The following is a 20,277-nucleotide window of genomic DNA, read 5'->3' on the forward strand; positions in this document are numbered from 1 at the left end:
TGTCTCTAGCTAACTCAATTCATTTCAAGTGATATGGTTGAAGCAATTGGACTGCTCAAAGGCTATGGGCCCTAACAGATTTTCAGCCTTGGCATTAAAGACTTGTTCACCAGAACTATTGAATTGAATTGAATTTATTGCCACGTGAACTGAAGCACAGTGAAAAGCTTTGTCTCGCAAGCAGTACAGGTAGATCACAGAGTTAAGTAGCATAGATAAGTAAATAATAGGTAAACAGCAGCAAAAACTGAAAACAAAAATGTTAAGAGTTTGTGAGTCCATTCAGTATTGTAACAATAGTAAGGTAGAAAATGTTATGAAACCAGCTGGTGTGTGTGTTCAGGCTTCTGTACCTTCTCCCCGATTGTAGAGGTTGTAGAAAAACATTGCCAGGGTGGGATGGATCTTTGAGAATGCTGGCGGCCTTTCCTTGACAGCGGGCCTGGTAGATGGATTCTGTAGATGAGAGGTTGGCCTTTATGATTGCCCAGGCCGAGTTCCCGACTCTCTGTAACCGCCTCCAATCTTGAATGGTACAGTTGCCATACCTGGTAGCAATGCATCCAGACAGAATGCTCTTGATGGCGCAACTATAAAAGCTGGCAAGGGTATTTGCTGTCATAGCAGAAGCATTGTTGGTCCTTGGTAACCAGTGTGTCCACATGAAGAGTCCTGGAAAGCTTGTTGTGGATGACCACTCCCAGGAGCTTGACACTCTCTACTCGTTCCACCTCTGTGCTGTTAATGTGTCGGGGAACACGAGTAACATCCCACCGAAAGTCAATAATGAATTCCTTGGTTTTTCTGTCATTGAGAGCTAGGTTGTTCTCAGTGCACCATTTTTCCAGGTCTTCCACCTCCCGTCTGTAGCCTGTTTCATCGCTATCTGAGATTCAACCAACTATGGTGGTGACCGACTATTCACAACCCTAATCAACTTGTTCCAGTATAGTTCAACACTGACTTCTATCTGGTGTACAAAAAGCAAGATAAAATGCAACTCAGCTAATTCTTGACTTAACCATTTAACAATCCTCAGTAAAGTGCCACTGGGATTTTGTAATAGTATGATGGAATACTCCCTACTTACCTGAAAGTATGCAGCCAAATCATTAGAAAAGAAGCTCAACACTATCCAGGACAAAAAATCTACGATTGGCAGTAAATTCAGCCCCTTAATCATTCGTTCGCTCTACCGCCCTTGTATAGTGGCAGGAATGTGTGGTATTCATAAGATGTACTGCAACATCCCATGAAGGCTCCCCTAGCTCCTCATGTTATGACACGGCAGTGAACCTTTCTATTAATTAAACCAAACAACCAGAAAAGCTCACCTCACCTCATTAAAATGATTTTTTTTAGATTAGATTAGATTACATTACAGTGTGGAAACAGGCCCTTCGGCCCAACAAGTCCACACCGACCCGCCGAAGCGAACCCACCCATACCCCTACATTTACCCCTTACCTAACACTATGGGCAATTTAGTATGGCCAATTCACCTGACCCTGCACATCTTTGGACTGTGGTAGGAAACTGGAGCACCCGGAGGAAACCCACGCAGACACGGGGAGAACGTGCAAACTCCACACAGTCAGTCGCCTGAGGCGGGAATTGAACCCGGGTCTCAGGCGCTGCGAGGCAATAGTGCTAACCACTGTGCCACCGTGCCGCCCACAAAATGAGTGCCAGAGAACTCATAAATTTCACTATTTAAAGAAAATAACATCCATTTAATTTTATAACTCTAAAAGTGAATATTAAATAACAACTATTCATAACTCTAAGCCTGCTGACACCCCCCCCCCCCCCCCTTCTCTTAACGGCTTATCATTTGCCTTCAACTCTATAGCAATATGCTATTCTAATAAGTTACTTATTAAAATTACATCAACTTAATGTCAAAAGCACACAGCTGCTGTGGTCTTCTGTAACTTCACTCTTCCGGCTGCTGAATTCCCTGTGTTTTCTTTCTTTTTACTGCGAGTATGTTTCATATGAGAAGGTACCTTTAATAGAGAGTGTTTCCTAATATCTTGATTTTCTCTCTAATTTTCAAAATGTCCACACTTTTGTATCCCCAACATCGGATCGTCTCGTTGGTTCGATTGGGTTTTAGTATCATGGACATAATTTAAACTGATTGTTTAAATTTGAACTGTTGTCAAAACAGCAACCAAAACTCAGGTATTCAGTTCACAGCCAAATGTTACATGTTTTCAATTTTCCAGCACACTCTGGGTCTACCATCTAGTCATATACACAGGTGCTTATAATTTCTCAGTTCAAAACAGCATTCACTCTCTCTTAAAGGTACAGTACACACCTTAAACGTCATAACACTAGCGACCTGTAGCTCCGAGAAGGACAAGGGTCTCAAATGCTTGGGAGGAGCACCCTGACCTGCAAGTTCCCCTCCAAGACAGGGAGGAAGACAATGCGATGTTAGCATTCATTTCAAAAGGGTTACAATACAACAGCAGGGATGTACTGCTGAGGTTGTATAAGGCTCTGGTCAGACTGCATTTGAAATATTGTGAGCAGTTTTGGGCCCCACACCTAAGGAAGGATATATTGATGTTGGAGGAGATCCAAAGGAAGTTTACAAGAAAGATCTTGAGGTGAAAGGCTTGTCATATGAGCAGCAATTGAGGCCTCTGGGTCTGTACTCGATGGAGTTTAGAAGGATGAGGGGGAAGTCTGATTAAATCTTATAGAATACTATGAATATAGAGTGGAAGTGGAGAAGATGCTACCACTGGTAGAAGAGACGAGGACCCGAAGGTCCAGCCTCAGAGTAATCATATGGCCCTTTAGAACTGAGATGGGGAGGAATCTCTTCAGCCAGAGGGTCATTGCTGCAGAAGGCTGTGGAGGCCAAGTCATTGAGAGTATTCAAGATAGAGATACATAAATTCCAAAGAATTGGGCAGGTTGGAATGCTGACACATTGCTGTAAACAAAACTCTAACACTGCATTGCCAAGTCATCGAGGCTTAACTTTACAATTTTTTTGTTTGACTTGAATATACTTCTGTTCATCAAATCCAATAAATCAAGTATAAAAAATCCTATTAATTCCAGATATTCTAACCTTTGAATGTGAACTGCATTCCTGTGTGATGTTATCACTGCTGATCAAAGAAGAATTTTATATTAAAACATATCCAGTAGATAAATTTAGACAACCCTTGTGTGTTTTTTTGCTTTTTAAAATGTACCTCAGCTTTAGCTGTTTGATATTTTTCTAATTTATATTCTGCATGTTTTCAGTATGTCATTGTTTTTTGGTTTAGACAGAATACATTTAAATAAGTAACAAATTGAAGAGTAACTTCTTTGCACAAATGTACCTAAAATTTCTAAGTGAGTGCACTTCAAACACACTTCATTGGTCGTAAAGTGTTTTGTGACAGGTGGTCATGAAGGGAGTTATATCGTACAAGGCCTTTTTTTTCCCTTTTATTGTTACATGGTAGAATGAGGGAGATTGCCTTGTAAATTGGATATTATTACCTTGCATCACTCAATGGTGATGCTACACTTTAAGGAATATTAAAATAAAACCAGCTGACAATGTTCAACAGAATAAGCCAAAAGTTAGAAGAGGAAATGTTATTGTCAAGTGTATAGAAGAATAAATGATTCTGAAAGAAATAAAACAGAAGCAAGCCTGAGATCAATGCACAACTTCTAAGATGTAGATTTTTTCAGTAACAAGCTACATTACAGATGCAATCTTTGAACCAACAATATATCCATGAAAACTCATAAGTTCACTCTTTTGCAAAGATCAATAATGATAACCAATTGGCATTTAGTTTGATATAATGCATTCTTTCTATCTTACTTTCCTTTCAGTATCTTTCCTTCTCTTACCCCTGTTTTCTTTTTGTAATTATCAATCTCTTTTCAGTCCATTGGGATTTCTGAAAGCCCTTTTGTTATCATAGACTGTCAGTGCCAACTATGGAAGTGAACCAATTGCGGTGTTCGTAATGGTAATGAATGCTCTCTGCATCACTTAATGGTTCATTATTTAAAGGAGGGCTTTCATTAAGAACACGACTGTTGGATTAATTATGTGGTTTTATCATAATTTTTTCAGGCTATACCTAATTGTTTAGTAAGAAAAGCAATTGAAGCATCAAGAGCGTGAAATAGAAGATTATAATCTGTCCCCTGAACTGTTAGGTAATATTAGATAATCTTATATTTTTGATAAAGCATAAAACATTCTATATTTCATCTACATGCAAGAAAAATAAGTCTGTCACCTGTACTCAGCTTGATTTGCAAGTGACTTATCCTTAATACTCTTTTAGCTGTATTGTCAATTGTTCAGTTTTTCTGATGGATGCTAAATCAAGACCCTATATAAAGTCTCAGTTGCATGACTGAAAGAAAAGCAAAGACAGATCACCTGAGAACTTAGCCAGCATTTCTCCATCTCCAATATCACCAAAATGATACAAACTGATCAGCCATCCAATTAACTTTTATGGGACCTTGTGTACATATTAGCGGTAATCATTGTCAACAACACAATAAAAACTGAACATGGAAAGTAATTGGCTGAGGTTGCATGAAAAGTGTCCTGAGGATATAAAAGGTACTTTCTGATGAAAAGATCTTCCTTAAAAGTGCAGCAGAAATAAGTTTATGATTGTAGAGAAACCTATGCAATTTGGAAATCAACGATAAAACTCTCCAGTACAGGGAAATACAAAAATAATAAACAAAAATAATACATAAGCAACAAACATTCAAGACAGATAAATATTGAATTGAGTTCAAAATTCTACAATATGATAAGGATGTCACTGAAAAATAATAGAATCTTATTAGATAACAACTATAATAACTGCACCACTATTAGCTTGCTTACATCTTATTGAAATCATGGTGAAATGAATTAATATTGAAAGACATCCAATAGATAGAATTAAATAATTTGCAGTTTTTCAACTATGTGATATATAGAAAATATTGGTCATTTAGTTCAGTTATTTACAGTAGAATATTTGTTTTGAGAGTTAATCCTGTGAATTATTAAACAGAATAGAACTTTAATGTTCTCAACCCTAAAGAAATAGGAGGAACATTAGAATTATACAGAATTATTCAGAACTTGAAGAATTGAAAATAAATCTTCATTTGATAGCACAAGCTTGAAAAGAGACACATTTTGTGAGGAACTAAGAACAGCAAGAGACTCTGGGATCCATGTTGGGGCTCTTGCAATTTCTGGTGGACAAAACTACTCTAGACTTGAATGCAGGAGGGTTGATCAGTAATTTCATGGGTGATATAAGAATTGATGGGGTGGTAAACTGTGAGAAGGAGATGGGTGGCATGATGGCTCAGCGGTTATTACTGCTGCCTCAGAGGACCAGGGATCAGGGACTCAGGTAATTGGCTGTGTGGAGTTTGCACATTCTCCCCATGTCTGCGTGGGTTTCATTTGGGTGTTCCAGTTTTCTCCCTCAGTTCAAAGATGTGAAGGATAGGTGGATTGTCCATGTTTAATTGTCCATTGTGTCCAGGTATGTGCAGTTTAGGTTGGTTAACAATGGGAAATACAGGGCAACAGAGATAGGATAGGGGTGTGGTTCTGTGTGGGATGCTCTTTGGAGGTTCAGTGTGGACATGATGGGCCAAATGGCCTGCTCCCATATTTTAGGGAATCTATGGTTCTATGGTAGCCTCATAGTATCGGAGAATATAGACAGGTTAGTCAGATAAGTTGACTAATGGCAAAAGGAATTCAATCTGGATAAGTATGAGGAGATGCAGCACAAACAAAGCAAGGAAATACATAAGAAACAGTAAGACCCTGGGAAGCCTCGAGGATAAAAAGGACATGGCATACCTGCCCACTGATCCCTTCGGGTAGAAGGATGGGCAGATAAGCATGATAGCTCAGAGGTTAGCACTGCTGCCTCACAGCACCAAAGACCCGGGTTTGATTCTAGCCTCGAGCGACTGCCTGTGTGGAGTTTGCACATTCTTTCCATTTCTGCATGGTTTCCTCCCACAATCCAAAGATGTGTAGTTCAGGGGCATTATTCAGGAGTAAAGGTAGCATTATAGGGTAGGGGAATGGGTCTGGGAGGGTTACTCTTCGGAGGGTCGGAGGGGACTTGTTGGGCCAAATGGCCTGTTCCCACATTGTAGGGACTCTGTGATTAAGTTTAAGAAGGGATCTGGGATACCTTAATATCTTAAATAGCTGAGGCATACAGGGAGATGATGCTTGAACTGTTTAAAATGTTGCTTAGGCCACAGCTAGGGTTTCGTGTGCAGTTCTGGAATCCACATTTTGGGTTGCATGTAGTTGCATTAGAAAGGGTGCAGAGGAGATTTAACAGAATGCTGTCTGGGCTTTAGACTTTTAGTTATGAAGAAAGATTGGGTAGAATAGGGTTGTTTTCCTTAGAGCAAAGGAGACAGAGGGAGGACCCAATTGAGATATATAAAATCACGAGGGGCATAGATGGGGTAGATAAGGAGGAACTTTTCCCCTTGTTGAAGGAATCAAAAACCAGAGTAATCAAGATTAGGTGTTGAAGGTTCAGAGGTGATGTGAGGAAAACAATTCACCCAGAGAGTGGGAGTTTGGAATTCACTTCCTGTAAGGATGATAGGGGCAGAAATATTGAGATGTACTTAGATGTGTACTTGTCATGCCAAGGCATCGAAGGCTATGAATCAAGTGCTGGAAAAAATTGATTAGAATAGTTAGATGCTTGTTTTTGACTGATGCATATCTGTGCTATAGACCTCCTCAGCATTAGATGGAATTCCAGGAATGGGCAACCATTTGTTGGATAGTCTTGAATGTGCAATTACACTGATAAGCAATTTCTATTTGCATGTTCTGGATGCGGCATATATTACTAGAGAGGACCATGCTCCTTGCAAAACGACAAAAATGTACACGCACTGCACTTATTACAGTTCCATAAAATAAATGATGTCTAGTCACGGGTTCACTTCTCAGGTCAATATCTTTCCCAATCAGAGGCAACCTGTCTGGTTTAAAATTAAAACAAAGCTTGTCAGTTAACTGTCAGTCTTCATTAACAAGTTCTCTCTCCATGGCAATGCCTCTGACCAATCAGCACTTTCTCTCTTTTACATTCATTGTCCCTCTCATTGCTCCTATGACATGGTTTTATGAACGTAAGATGAAAAACTTCCAAGCAACACTCAACTTTAAATTGTCTGTTTTCTCACATTGGGTGCTGAATGTTTGAAAGGTTAGCAAGGATAAATAAAATAATCATGACATTGTTACAAGTTTATAATTGTTTAGAACGTAATTTTAAAAATTGAACATGTATTGTTTTAAAATTTTCATCCTACTCCATTCAAATCAGTCTATATCTTCCTTTCTTCCAAAATGAAAAACGTAAACTATTGGCATAACACATTTACAGCCTCAAAAAATATTATAATGTGTTAAATGTGTAATCCAAACAGTTGCACTTATTCTTATACATAACATGTTTTATCTCAATTTTCATTAGTCCTTCAGCATGCTCCTCCTCTCACACAATTCATTACTGAGCACCATAGTGTTAAGAACTTGAGTCAAGGGCTAGCTGGGATGATTGCATTGATTCTCGTCACCTCTACTGAAAGTTCCTTTCCCCAACTTTCCAACTGAGATCAAAACCTATAATGGACATGACCGCATTCCTATGTTTGGCCATGACAATATACATCCATGACCAACATACTTTAGTTTTAGGCATTACTAAAATATGATTTCCATTTCTAATTTAATGTTGCTACCAATTATACTCTGATTTCACCAAAAACAATGTAAAACCACAGAAAAGCACTTATCCAGTATGGAAGCAGGCCACTCAGCCCAACTGATCCATTCCGACCCTCCGAAAACCATCCCACCCAGATATATCCCCTATTGAATCCTTGTAACCCTGCAGTTCCCATGGCCAACCAGTAGCCTGCATACTGCTGACAATTTAGCATGGTCAATCCACCTAAATTGCACATCATTGGACTATGGGAGGAAACCAGAGTACTGTTGTAGAACAGAGAGGCCTAGAATTTCAGGTGCACAATTCTTTAAAATTTGCATCACAGAGAGACAGGGTGGTTAAGAAGGCATTTAATACACTTGCCTTCACTGCTCAGACCTTTGCGTATAGGAGTTGGGACGTCATGTTGAGTTTGTGCACGCCATTGATGAGACCTCTTCTGGAGTACTATATCCAGTTCTGGTCGCCATCTTATAGGAAGGATATTATTAAACTGGAGAGGGTTCACAAAAGATTTCGCAGGATGGTTTCAGGAATGGAAGGTTTGAGTTACAAAAATAGGGTAGATATGCTGGGACATTTTTCACTACTACATTGATGGTTGAAGGAGGACCTTATAGTGGTTTATAAAATCCTGATGGGCGTAGATATGGTGAATAGCCAAGGCCTTTTCCCTAAGGTGGGGGAGTTCAAAACTGGGTGGCATGTTGTTAAGGTGAGAGGAGAAAGTTTTAAAAAGGACATGAGGAGCAAATATTTTACAGAAAGTGGTTTGTGTGCGGACTGAACTGCCAGAGGAAGTGGTGAATGCAGGTACAGTTATAACATTAAAATACCTTTGGATAAGCACATAAATAGCAAAGGTTCAGAGGATACTGGCCAAAGATAGGGTAGGAGAGACTAATTTAGTTTGGGAACATAGTTGATGTGGACTGGTTGGACTGAAAGGTCTGTTTCCAAGTTATATGATTCTATGACTCTATGATTGTACTAGTTAAAACAAATGAAAATGACTATTGTTAACAATCAAATTCTTCTACCCATTTGCTGAGTTAAGTCTCAATATAGAGGAAGCTATTGCCAAAATTGTACGTTGCACATACAATTTCCTGTGTTTGTACCGAAGCAGTATACTCCACCCTCCACTGTACATAAAAGAGACATAACTAGAGATGTCACTATATGTCAGCATTAATTCCATTGACAGCAGCTCTATATACAAAGGGACCATCGTTCTATTGTTCTTACACCTTCTGAATGTGAAATCCAGATCCATTTAGTCACAACCATATAACTCATTACTTCCTCTCATTTAACGTATGTTTTATTGTCTTGGCTAGTAGAGATTTTAATATTCTTTGGCATTGACCAGTAATATGAGCTAGCATTTAATTCCTTTATCTCTGCTATTCTGCCTGAATGATGTACTCAAAATTACAGAAAAAGGACACAGTCATTAATTTATTGTTCTACATACTGCAAAAACAACAATGTTCACAGTGAAAAAATCATGAAATGGTGCACAAAAGCTTTATCAGCTAACCACAATCTGGCTTCAAAGTAATCAATGCTCCACATAAATGCTTTAATAGCATTATTGTTTTATTTTTATCTATACCATCGTAGAGCTATGTAAAATGTGATGACAAAGTCGATGAAATTAATTTTCATGCTTTGATACGATTGTGATCTTTGTGAATGACATTGGGGTAAAATGTCGAGACCAATATGCTATTTCTCAAGCTCTGGGTGAATAAAATTGTTGCCAGTAAAATGTTAGTAAGCAAAGGTGGGTGAGCCAGTGAACTAGCAAAATTTTCAACTAATTAGATAGAACAACAAATTATTTTATAAATTTGAGTTTTATAATATTAACGATTACTTATATACATTTCAATGGAATTCAGACAGCTACTGGAAATGTGGCACTCCTGTTTTAAGTTAATAATTGGGATAGCTGCTTAATATTAGAATTTTAATAACAAATAATTAATGAAGACAAAGGCAAGCCATGTAAAGCTGACATATACTAGATAATAAGAACAAAATCATTGAAACATTTGTACATAGGTGAGATGGGGTTAACATTCAATAACTTGGGGGTACACAAACTCCAGAGATTTAATTTTTATATTTAATACTGAGCATGACATAAAGTAGGAAGATGTAGATGAAAGGGGATGAAATAAAAAATGATAGATGACACCAGCTGTGAATTATATTAATGTATAGTTGCATCTCAAATCAAAAGAGATGATTAAGATGCTACAAAATACATTTGCCAGATCTCATTTCTAGTAGTGTGTGTAATTCTAATCCCCAATCATAGTTTGGAGATTTATTACTGGCTTTGAAAGAACATAGATGCAACAAACCAAACTGATTCCAGCTATCAGAATCTAATATTCTCTGAAGGGATTACAAACATGGGCTGGAACTCTGAGTGAAGGCTTTGACGTGATCCAATTTTACATTTTCATGTGCATGGAAGGATTGTTCAGGCTGATGCAGCCAAATTATTCACAATGATAAAATGCTCAAAAAGCAGAAGAGAGAAGTTAACAATTAGAAACTTTAAGAAAGGTAAAACTTAGTATTGAAGATCACTGAAATGAACAACATGAGTTGATTCAAGTGGCACAAGTGTGTTTAGGGGGAAATGTTGAAGAAAATAGTTCCAAGTTGACTGCTGAAATATATTTAAATTTAAAAAGTTAATGGTCTGTTGGTTTTAATGATATTGTGCAAACATTGGTGACATTGAGTCAGAAATTATTTTCTGAAGGATTGAATTGGTTTAATTTAGTTAATAATCTGACCTTCAAAATTTTGTGCTCCATCCAGCATGTTCCATCATTGATTGTGCACAAATTAGTCTGGTATTTGGATATGCAATCTCTTGCAACTGAATTTCAAGAATGAACCACCGAGCATAAGCAAAATCTAATGCTATTAGACTAGATGACACCTACCTGACTTAGGGTTTCTCTGCTTTCCTGTTCTATAAAGGGTCTTAAGGTACAGTGGCAGAATTTTGTATGATATGTCTACCTGCTAACAGGGTTACCCACCTGTTTTTCTTGGCTAGGACTGTGGTCTTATATGCATCATGAAAATAGAATTTTAAGCAAAAGTTAAATCAACTCTCTCACAAAGGGAAAAATGAAAGATGCTTTTCAGGAGATTTAACAACATGTCCTCCCTTTAGGGTCGATTATTACTTTGCAACTAAGGGTCCACCATATAAGTTAAAAGAACTTCATCTGATACCATGCGCATTGATGCAGGCAAGGTTGGAAATCAAGTACTGATGCACTGAACTACCTGTGTTGAGATGGCTGACTGTTATTATGTTGTGAAATTTGTCGAGCTATCCAGAACTGATAGCCATAATAATTCTTTTGTCTGTTGAATGACAATCTATTTAAGGAAAAGGAAGACTTCTCTATTGTTATTATTCTGTGATATAAATATCTTTCTTCTTTAGGTGGACTTCAATTATTTACCAGCATTCTAAACCCATTCTAAAATAGATTAGTGCTCAAAAAGAAATGTCTATTATAAGTTTAAAGTATAGAGGATATACACTTACACACAAGTGGGCACTTCAGAGTGTGAGCCCAGCTGGCAAGTGCCACCATTGTAACAGTATCCATCACAAGACAGGCAGCTGGATGCAATCCTTCCATTTGTGCAACTGTATCAACAAAGTGAGACTAATGTCATTCCAGATCATGCTACAAGAACCATAATTACAGGCACCTGTATGTATTCAATGGAATGCTCTGTTGCACGAGAAATTGCTTACATTGAATCAGAAAATATTTTTCCATGAGAGTGAAAAATACATCTGAGATATTTTTGTTGTTGTTGTTACACATAAACAATTAAAAATCTTGTGCTATTAATCACTCAGAGATTTTACATCAAATTATTCTCTAAATAGATTTTGTATATGTTTCCAATTTTGTAACATGAATTCATTATTGTCATGCTAGAGTTTGGATTGCTAAGAAAAAGTGGGTTAATGGCAACAATGTCATGATGCCTAATGCATGGACATATATTGGTTAATCTGGGCATACCTATGTGTGCTAAATTCACATTGTGAGCATTTCCAAGTCAGTGAAAGGTTGGAAGATTTCTTTTGAAATTAAAATATATTGAAATTGATTGAATTTGTCATTTAAGGTTCAGTTGATCAAACATATTTTTCAACTGCCCCTACCTTGTAGTTACAGCCTGGAGCTAGACCTATATTTGTCTAAAAAAAAAGAAGATTTCTTGTGTGTGTTCGGTGTAGGAAAATAAACATATTTCTCTACACAATGCAAAAGTCACCTTTCACATTGCAGCTATCATTTGAATTTAATGTGGTTCAGGAATGATATTGAAATAAAGCTATATCTACAAATGAATGGGATCCTTTGGCTCACCTACAGTAAGAATTAGATTGCATTAGCACTCCGTATAAAAGCTATTTTGCCTTTCTCAAATGAGCAGTGTTATTTTTAAAGCTTATCATTCATGTCAAAAAACTAAGATCTATCAACATTAGCTTTTCAGAGATTGAGGCATTTTGAGGCAATAATCTAAACATAATTGATTTCTTCATTTTATAGTAGAAAATATTATAAGATCCAACTTATATTTCAACCTTGTGTTAGCTGTTTTGTGTTGACAGCCCAACATTATAAGTGAGATGTTAACTGAACAAAAAACATTACAATAGTTGATGAGTTTCATGCAAACAGACTAGGTATTCACATGCTAATACATGCTCAACATAATTGAGCCACTCTTATGTTTTACCCAGCATGAATTGTAATCAGATTGAGTGGGTCTCAATGGTAACAACATAACTGCTTTAATTTCAAATTCTGTAGCTCCATATTACCACTTTCCTGTTAGCCAATTCAGTTCAACATAAAATTAATTATGTAACATGGACATAAATTACTGGACATGAGTTCAAACATCAAGTGCACTGTAGCGTTTAATCACAGGAGATTTCACTGTTATGCAGACACAAATAAAGGCATGGACACAAAACCTGAATTCCAGACGTATGGTGGAAGTGAAAGCTCTATCAAAGAGCATTTAACCCATGTGATACCAAGGGGAAAATTCTCCAGTGTCTGGACTCATTGCTGGTGTAAAAGCAGATGCAAAAGCAAAATACAGTAGATACTGTAAAATTGAAATAAAAACAGAAATTTCTGGAAACATTACAAGTCTTGTAACATTTGTGGAGAGAGGGAAACAAGTTAACAGGCTGAATTTTCAGAATGCAACAGGGGCAGGACCAGGGGTCAACATGCTGACCAATTCTCATTGCTATGGGACCATGTCAGCTTCCTCATGTGGTCCTGCCTTTGGATATTTTGAAGGAATAGCAGCAAACCTGTGTTGGCATATCATGCTCAATTGCTCATCAGAGCATCAAATGATGGTTGCAGCTGCATGATATGACATCGGAATATTTTGAGTTCCAGATGATTCTGACCACATAAGCTTCAAGATTTGTCTCTGTTACTGAATTCCTTCAGGTGCAGAGGTTTTAATGGCAGCATCCATATGATTACCAAGACACTGGATGAACACTGACAGCATTACTAATGTCTCTCAATTTCAATTCCCTGTGTAAGAATCACGAAGCATTTTTTGCAGGTATACTCTGATAGATTCGTCCTAAGTCAATTGAACTGCTACAGCTGATTTGGTTACCAGAGAGATCACATTGGTGGCTGCTAGGAGACAAGGGCTATCTGTTGGAGAATGCCTGTTGATATGAAGTGTTGCAACTGGTGCTATTTTAATTCATGGGCCATTGTGGAACAAGCGTTGATGACATTTTGGTACCTTAACTAGTAAGGGTAGTACACTTCCTCGAGGGATTCTCTTATTGTTGGTGGTTTGTTGTGCTTTTCACAACATGGCTCTTCAGAGAGAAGCAGACCTTAAAGAGGATGATGTGGAGGACAAACATACACCTTTACTGGAGGAGGAGATATGGAGGACAAAGACTTGCAAGAATATGGTAATCCTACAGTTCAATACTTCCAGCGATCCAGCTATGGTGTTAAATTATTGACCAGGCTGGCAGAAGATGCTGCCACTCACTAACATAGTCATTTCTCCTGCATGTACGTCATCTTAGAAGACAACTGGTTCAGAATCTCCCTTTCTTCACAAAATGTGAGTGTGTGCAAGTTGACCATAACACAAAACATGATGTTTTCCGCTACAATATCTGAAAGATAAGTCACGAACAGCCACGCAACGTTCTTGACCACTCATTTTTGTGCAGACATATTCATCATAATTCTGTCGCCTTATTACAATCAAAATGTTGGTATCATAGTTGTCTGGATTAAGTTATTAATTACTTCTTATTATATGGAACTGACAAAACCATGACATAAGCCACCTGAGTGAGCTACAAAGAGAAACAACCATGATGCACCATCTTCTATTTGCCATTTCTCCTTGGTGAGGATGAGACAGCATTGGAGGCTGCTAGCACATATGAATTCCAGTAGCTGAGGTATCTGAGATGGTTGCCTTGACCGTGTCAGTGGGACAAAACCTTATTGGTGGCCTTGTTGTATAGATAATCCCTCAAAACCGAGTTTCCACTGTAGGCAGGATGTAAAGCATGAACTTTGATGACGAGTGGCCTATGAGTGAGGCTGCATCATTCATGCCCCTGACCAGTCAATGCTAAAAACAACTTAAATTCTGGGCACATTAGTGCTATTGTTTGTGTATCCACATTGTCTGTCTCTCTACGAGCTTAGTTATTCTTTATATGGTTGAACTCCTGTAATCATGTGGCTCAGATACATATGGAGCCCAATCTCTGTCCATGAGTCCAGGGAGTGCCAAAACTTGGATGCTATACCAACAATAACTGCTCCAGAAACAAATGTCAGTGTGGTAACATCAAAGGATACCTCCTCCATGGGTAGTAGGATTTACCATGTGACATCTCTTTTCTCATTCATTGTGAGCTCTTTTTCCTCATGAAATGTTAGAAGCAAGAGCATTAAGACTATGTGCTTCTTCAGCCACATGCAATTACATTATTTCCAGTGAAACATCCTCATTGAGTCCTTGTGGTGACAGATTCATCAATGGCTCAGAAGAGCACTTGGGCATGTGTATGGTTACTGTTCCTGAGCATGAAGCCCTTATGTGCTCAGTTATATGACTGCAGAACGGAGACCTGTTATGAGTATCACATTGCACTTACTTTTCCAGACTTCAGAAAGGAACTGAAGCATTTCTTGAACTACGCCTACATCTTGCGAACCACTTTGCAGTGGCTTGCCTCCTGTGCCAAATCCATTGCTATCCTTGCCGTGTCAATCTATCTGACTGGTTCTTTCCTGCCACCTTTCAAAAACACAACAGTCTACCAGCAAGCCACCAACATCAACACCACATTCATGTGAAAAATTCTGGGTTGCCATCCATCATGGTGCCTGACCTATTGCTGTTCAGCTGCTGTTTGACATACCAAAGAATCTAGCATAGACATTAATAGCTGCTGGAATCCTTTTAATCAGGCCTTCTACACCTAGATCTCATTTCTTCACAAGGCTGTACTCTTGAAAATTGCAGTGGACATCAGGTCAATGGTGAAAGTGATTACAAATTTGAAATGGCCCTGGTGTCAGGCCTACATGACTGAAATGGAAATCCAGACCAAAGTTTCAGGTCTGTACCTTTCCTCAGAACTTCTGAAGAACAGTCAGAGAGCTGAAGTGTTAACACTGCTTCCCTCTCCACAAAATAATAATGGCTGAGGTAGGTGGAGATGATTAATCGCAGTGCAAGATCCACTTCAGGAGTTCCTCAGAGAACTATCATAAAGTCCAACCATCTTTTTCAATGATCTTCTATTTACCAAAGGATCAGAAGCAGGGCCTTTTCACTGATAATTGAATATTGTTTAGCTAAGGTTGAAAAATGAAGTAGCCCACACCCTCATTCAAATGATCTGGGCTACATATAGGTTTGGGGTGATAATGACCAACATTCACATCATACAAGTTAGACTATGTTTTAACAGAGTGGCTCAACCCAACTTCCCATTGCCCACTGCATACCAGGCAGAATCCGACGGAAGGCATACCACTTGTCTGGATGGATGTGGCTGCTATAATACTAAAGAATCTCAGCACAATCCAAGATAAGTGAGGTTGCTTGATTGGCACATAGCCTGCTAATTTAACACCCACTTTCTCCATCTCTGGTGTTCTCTGGCTGCAGTGTGCACAGCAGTGTAGCAATTCACCAAACACTTCTTCATTAGCACTTCTCAAATCTCATCTCTACTTGTAAAGACAAGGACAGCAAATTCCCTTGCAAAACCATCCTGTATTGTACATAAATTTATATTTCTTAAATACAAATCATCAACTTCTCAATAATATCTAGGATGGACAAAAGTCCTGAGCTTATCTGTAATGTTCATATCCTCAAACAATTTGTTTTGAAAGCTGGTACGAAAGGAAATTGTATTCACAAGGTCGTGTTTCAAGAAGCAGTTGGTGTAAATTCTTGTATGGAAGCCAGGTGGAGCAGTTGACTAAAACAGTCAGACTTGTGAGAAAATAGTCAAAACAGGCATAATGTCCTCAGAAATCTTTTGAGGTGAACTTTATTAAAATTAAATTAGCATTTGAGCAAAAACATGTAAATTGCCTGAAAAATGAAGGAATTGCAGGCTAATTATCTGAACTAAAATCTGTTGTATAAATCAAGCGACTTAGAAAAAGGAGAGGGGGTAGTGAAATTATTATATCAAATTCCAAAGGTCCAGCTGAAGCTCTGATGACTTGAGTACAATCACAGCATGGCAGTTGGCGAAATTTGGATTTAGTTAATAAATCTGAAAATGAAATACTAGTACTGGTGACAATGAAACACATTGTCTGAGAAACCCATCCGGTTCATTAATAGTCTTTGGAGAAGGAAACCTGCATCCTAACCAGGTCTGGCTAACATGAGATTCCAGATCCGTAGCAATGAATTTGACTTGTAACTACTCTCTGAAATAACCAAGTAAGTGATTCAGTTGCATCAACTGTTACAGGAAAGTTGGTAAGGAATAAGACTGGGCAGAACACCTATCATTGACTTCAGTAACGATAATGGCAACAACGCAAAATAACCCTCTCTACCCTGCAAGTTCTTCTTTGCTAACATCTGGTGGCTTGTACAATAATTAAAGAGCTGTCCCACAGACTAGTCCATGACAGGATTAGTAAGAGTCACCACTGTGGAGTCATAGTGAAGATGGCTTCCTATCCAGAGAGTTAAAAATCACACAACACCAGGTTATAGTCCAACAGGTTTAATTGGAAGCACACTAGCTTTCGGAGCGACGCTCCTTCATCAGGTGATTGTCATATCTAGAGAGTGGAATGTACAGATAAAGCAGATCCAGATAAAACAGATAAAGCAACTCAAAACTGTGTTTCAAGGAGGAGTGCAAGAGGGGATGTTGGATCAGCACTAGGAAGACTTACAAATAAGGTATTAACTTTGGTCTATTAACAGTACAAGATGATTGGCATGTCAAGACGTAATAGCAGCATGCAGTAGACAGCTCTTACAATCAACGGATCAGATCCAAGCTGTACTGTCCAATCACATCCAGTTGTGAATGGTAGTGGATAAATAACTAACTGGAAGAGAAGCCTTTATTCGTATACTGAACATAATGATAGGGACCATAGCTTATCATTGGAATAGAGAAAGCTAAAACATCTGTAGCTATCGTCAGCCAGAAATAATGAGTGGCTGATCCCACTTGTCTTACTCTTGAGGTTACCGGCATCACAGGTGCCAATCTTCAATTCAGTCCTGCATGATATCAAGAAATAGCTATGGTTCTTGACAATGTCCTGTCAATTGTACTGAAGACTTGTGTTCCATAACATGTTGTGGCCCTAGCTAAATTATCCCAGTACAATTACAAAGTTGTAATTCCAGTACAATAACTCACTCAGCAATTTCAGAGATTGGCCAGGTATGTTTTGACCATAAAAAGCAGGACATATCTAACCCAGTCAATTACTGCAACATTAACTTACTCTCAAGTTAATTTGGAAAATAATGGATAGTGCTGTCAACATGCCTTGCTATCAAATGGCACTTACTCAGATATAATTTGCTCAGTTTGGGTTTTTGTATAGTCACCCAGCTTCTCAGCACATTACAAGTTTCAGAAAATAAAGCTGGACTCCAGTGGTGAATAGAGAGTGACTGTCCTTGATATTCAGGTAACATTTCTATGTGTTTGATCTAGCACAACTGAAGTCAATGGCAACTGGAGAGAATCGCTTCACGGATCAATATCCTATTGAAATTAAAGGAAGATGCTGTTGCTGTTAGAAGTCAATCGTCACATTTGAGGACTACTCTGCAGGAGTTCTTCATGGCATTGTCCAAGGCTGCTTCATCAATGTCTTTCCCTCCATCATAAGGTCAGAAGTGGGGATGTTTGCCAATGATTGCAAATTTTCAGCACCATTCACGACTCTTCAGATACTGAAGCAGTCCATGTCCATATGCAGCAATGCCTGAACAAGGCTTAGGGCAATGAATTAAGAGAGAACTGTGCTACATCAATCAATGATCATATCCAACAAGGGACAATCTAACCAACTCCCCTTGATATTCAATGACAATGGTATTAGTGAATCCTCCACTATCAAAATATTCTGGTGGTCATCAGCAGACAAAAGTGAACTGGTTCAATCATTTAAATCCTGTGACTACATGAGAAAGTCAAACATTAGAGGTTCCAAGGTGAACAACTCACCTCCCGACTCCCCAAAGCCTGAACACCATTGAAAAGGCACAAGTCAGGAATGTGATGGAATACTCTCTACTTGTCTGGATAAGTACAGCATCAACAACATTCAAGCTGCTCAACACCAGCCAGGGCAAAGCAGCCTACTTGATTGCAGTGCATCCATTACTCTAAATATGTACTGTCTTTACCAAACAGTGTAGCAGTATGTACCGAGTCGAGATTAGAGTGGTGCTGAGAAAGCACAGCAGGTCAAGAAGCATCCAAGTAGCAGGAAAATTGACGTTTCGGGCAAAGACCCTTCATCAAGTGCTTTGCTCTTCCAGCACCACTCTAATCTAGACTCCAGCATCTGCAGTCCTCACTTTTGCCCAGCAGTGTGTACCATCTACAACCAAGACTCTTTTGACAGCACCTTCCAAACCTGCAGTCTAGAAGGGCAAGGGCATCAGATGCATGGAACAATACTGCCACCAATTCCCCTCCAAGGTGCACACCATCCTGATTTTAAATAATATTACTTTGTCTTGACTATCACTGGGTCAAGTGTCCGAGAACTCACTTTGTAATAGTACTGTGGGTGTGGTTATACCACATCGACTGCAGAGGTTTAAGGATGTGGCTAACTATCACTTTCTCTAGTGCAATTATGGATGGGCAATAAATGCTGACTTTGCCAGCCATGCACACATTCAATGAAAGATTAACTTTAGAAAGTGTAGCATTTTCCTGCAGGCACCCAAAACCACTTGTTAGGATATTAGCTTGCTCATTTATTTAATGACAACGCATCTCAATATATAGTGAAAGTATACTTACTTGCAGGTCACCTGTCGTGTCTCTTTGTTCACAATACACTCTCCGCTGTGGCAAATAGCACATTTATCCACTTCACATTTTGGTCCTTCAAATTGTGGTAAGCAGAGGCATTGAGCACTGCCATCATTGTTAATTCTGCAGGTTCCGAAATTCATGCAGTAGTTATGGCATACATCTGGAACAGAATGAATACAAGTAGTAAATTGAGTGAGAGTAACAAATTAAATAAAACAAATTGTGATAACAAGAAATGCAAGCATTTTCATTGAAAGTGATGTTATTTAATTCAATTACAATTCAGATGGGCAGACACAATATTCCAAGGCAAATTTGGAGGCATATATCTAGATTAAAATGAAAAATATCTATCATCAGTTTGGTAGATACCCTAAAATCAACAATCAAACAGCATTGTTTTTTTAATTGCACTGATCAATTTCCCAAAAATGTTGTTTAAAAATCCAGTTGATTTTAAAAGAAACCTGCTTTTAATTTATTTCCTGGAAACAGCATCAATGGCAGACAAGAAGAAAAAATTTCTGTAAGTGTTACAAAACAGCCTAGTAGTTTTTAGCACAACATTTATTACTGCTTGTTATTTGAATGAAAATATGAAAAAATAATGAAAAATATGTTAATCAGCAAAAATTATTGACAATGGGATTTAATTAATGAATGAATTTTATATTTAATTCATTACAACTATGTAACTTGGCAACAATAAAAGGATAGTCTGAAAGATTTGTGTAACCATTTTAAATAGGGGCCTTATGTGCTTGGAATTGGGTTGGACTGATATTTGAATGCCTGAAGATTTGAGGAGCAATTTTCTGCTGATGG

General features: G+C 38.3%; 1 protein-coding gene across 1 annotated transcript in view; it reads right to left on the minus strand.

The window, feature by feature from the left end:
• LOC122551725 (low-density lipoprotein receptor-related protein 1-like) overlaps positions 1 to 20,277 on the minus strand; it is a 1,892,490-nt gene that overhangs the window by 15,653 nt on the left and 1,856,560 nt on the right. The window contains exons 84-85 of the mRNA XM_043694091.1: positions 19,438 to 19,612; positions 11,383 to 11,487 (exon numbers count right to left, since the gene is read on the minus strand). Of these exons, the coding sequence (XP_043550026.1) occupies positions 11,383 to 11,487; positions 19,438 to 19,612 (280 nt within the window). The remainder of the gene's footprint in view (positions 1 to 11,382; positions 11,488 to 19,437; positions 19,613 to 20,277) is intronic.

This window comes from Chiloscyllium plagiosum, chromosome 7 (assembly GCF_004010195.1).
Source record: "Chiloscyllium plagiosum isolate BGI_BamShark_2017 chromosome 7, ASM401019v2, whole genome shotgun sequence".
Lineage (NCBI taxonomy): Eukaryota > Metazoa > Chordata > Chondrichthyes > Orectolobiformes > Hemiscylliidae > Chiloscyllium > Chiloscyllium plagiosum.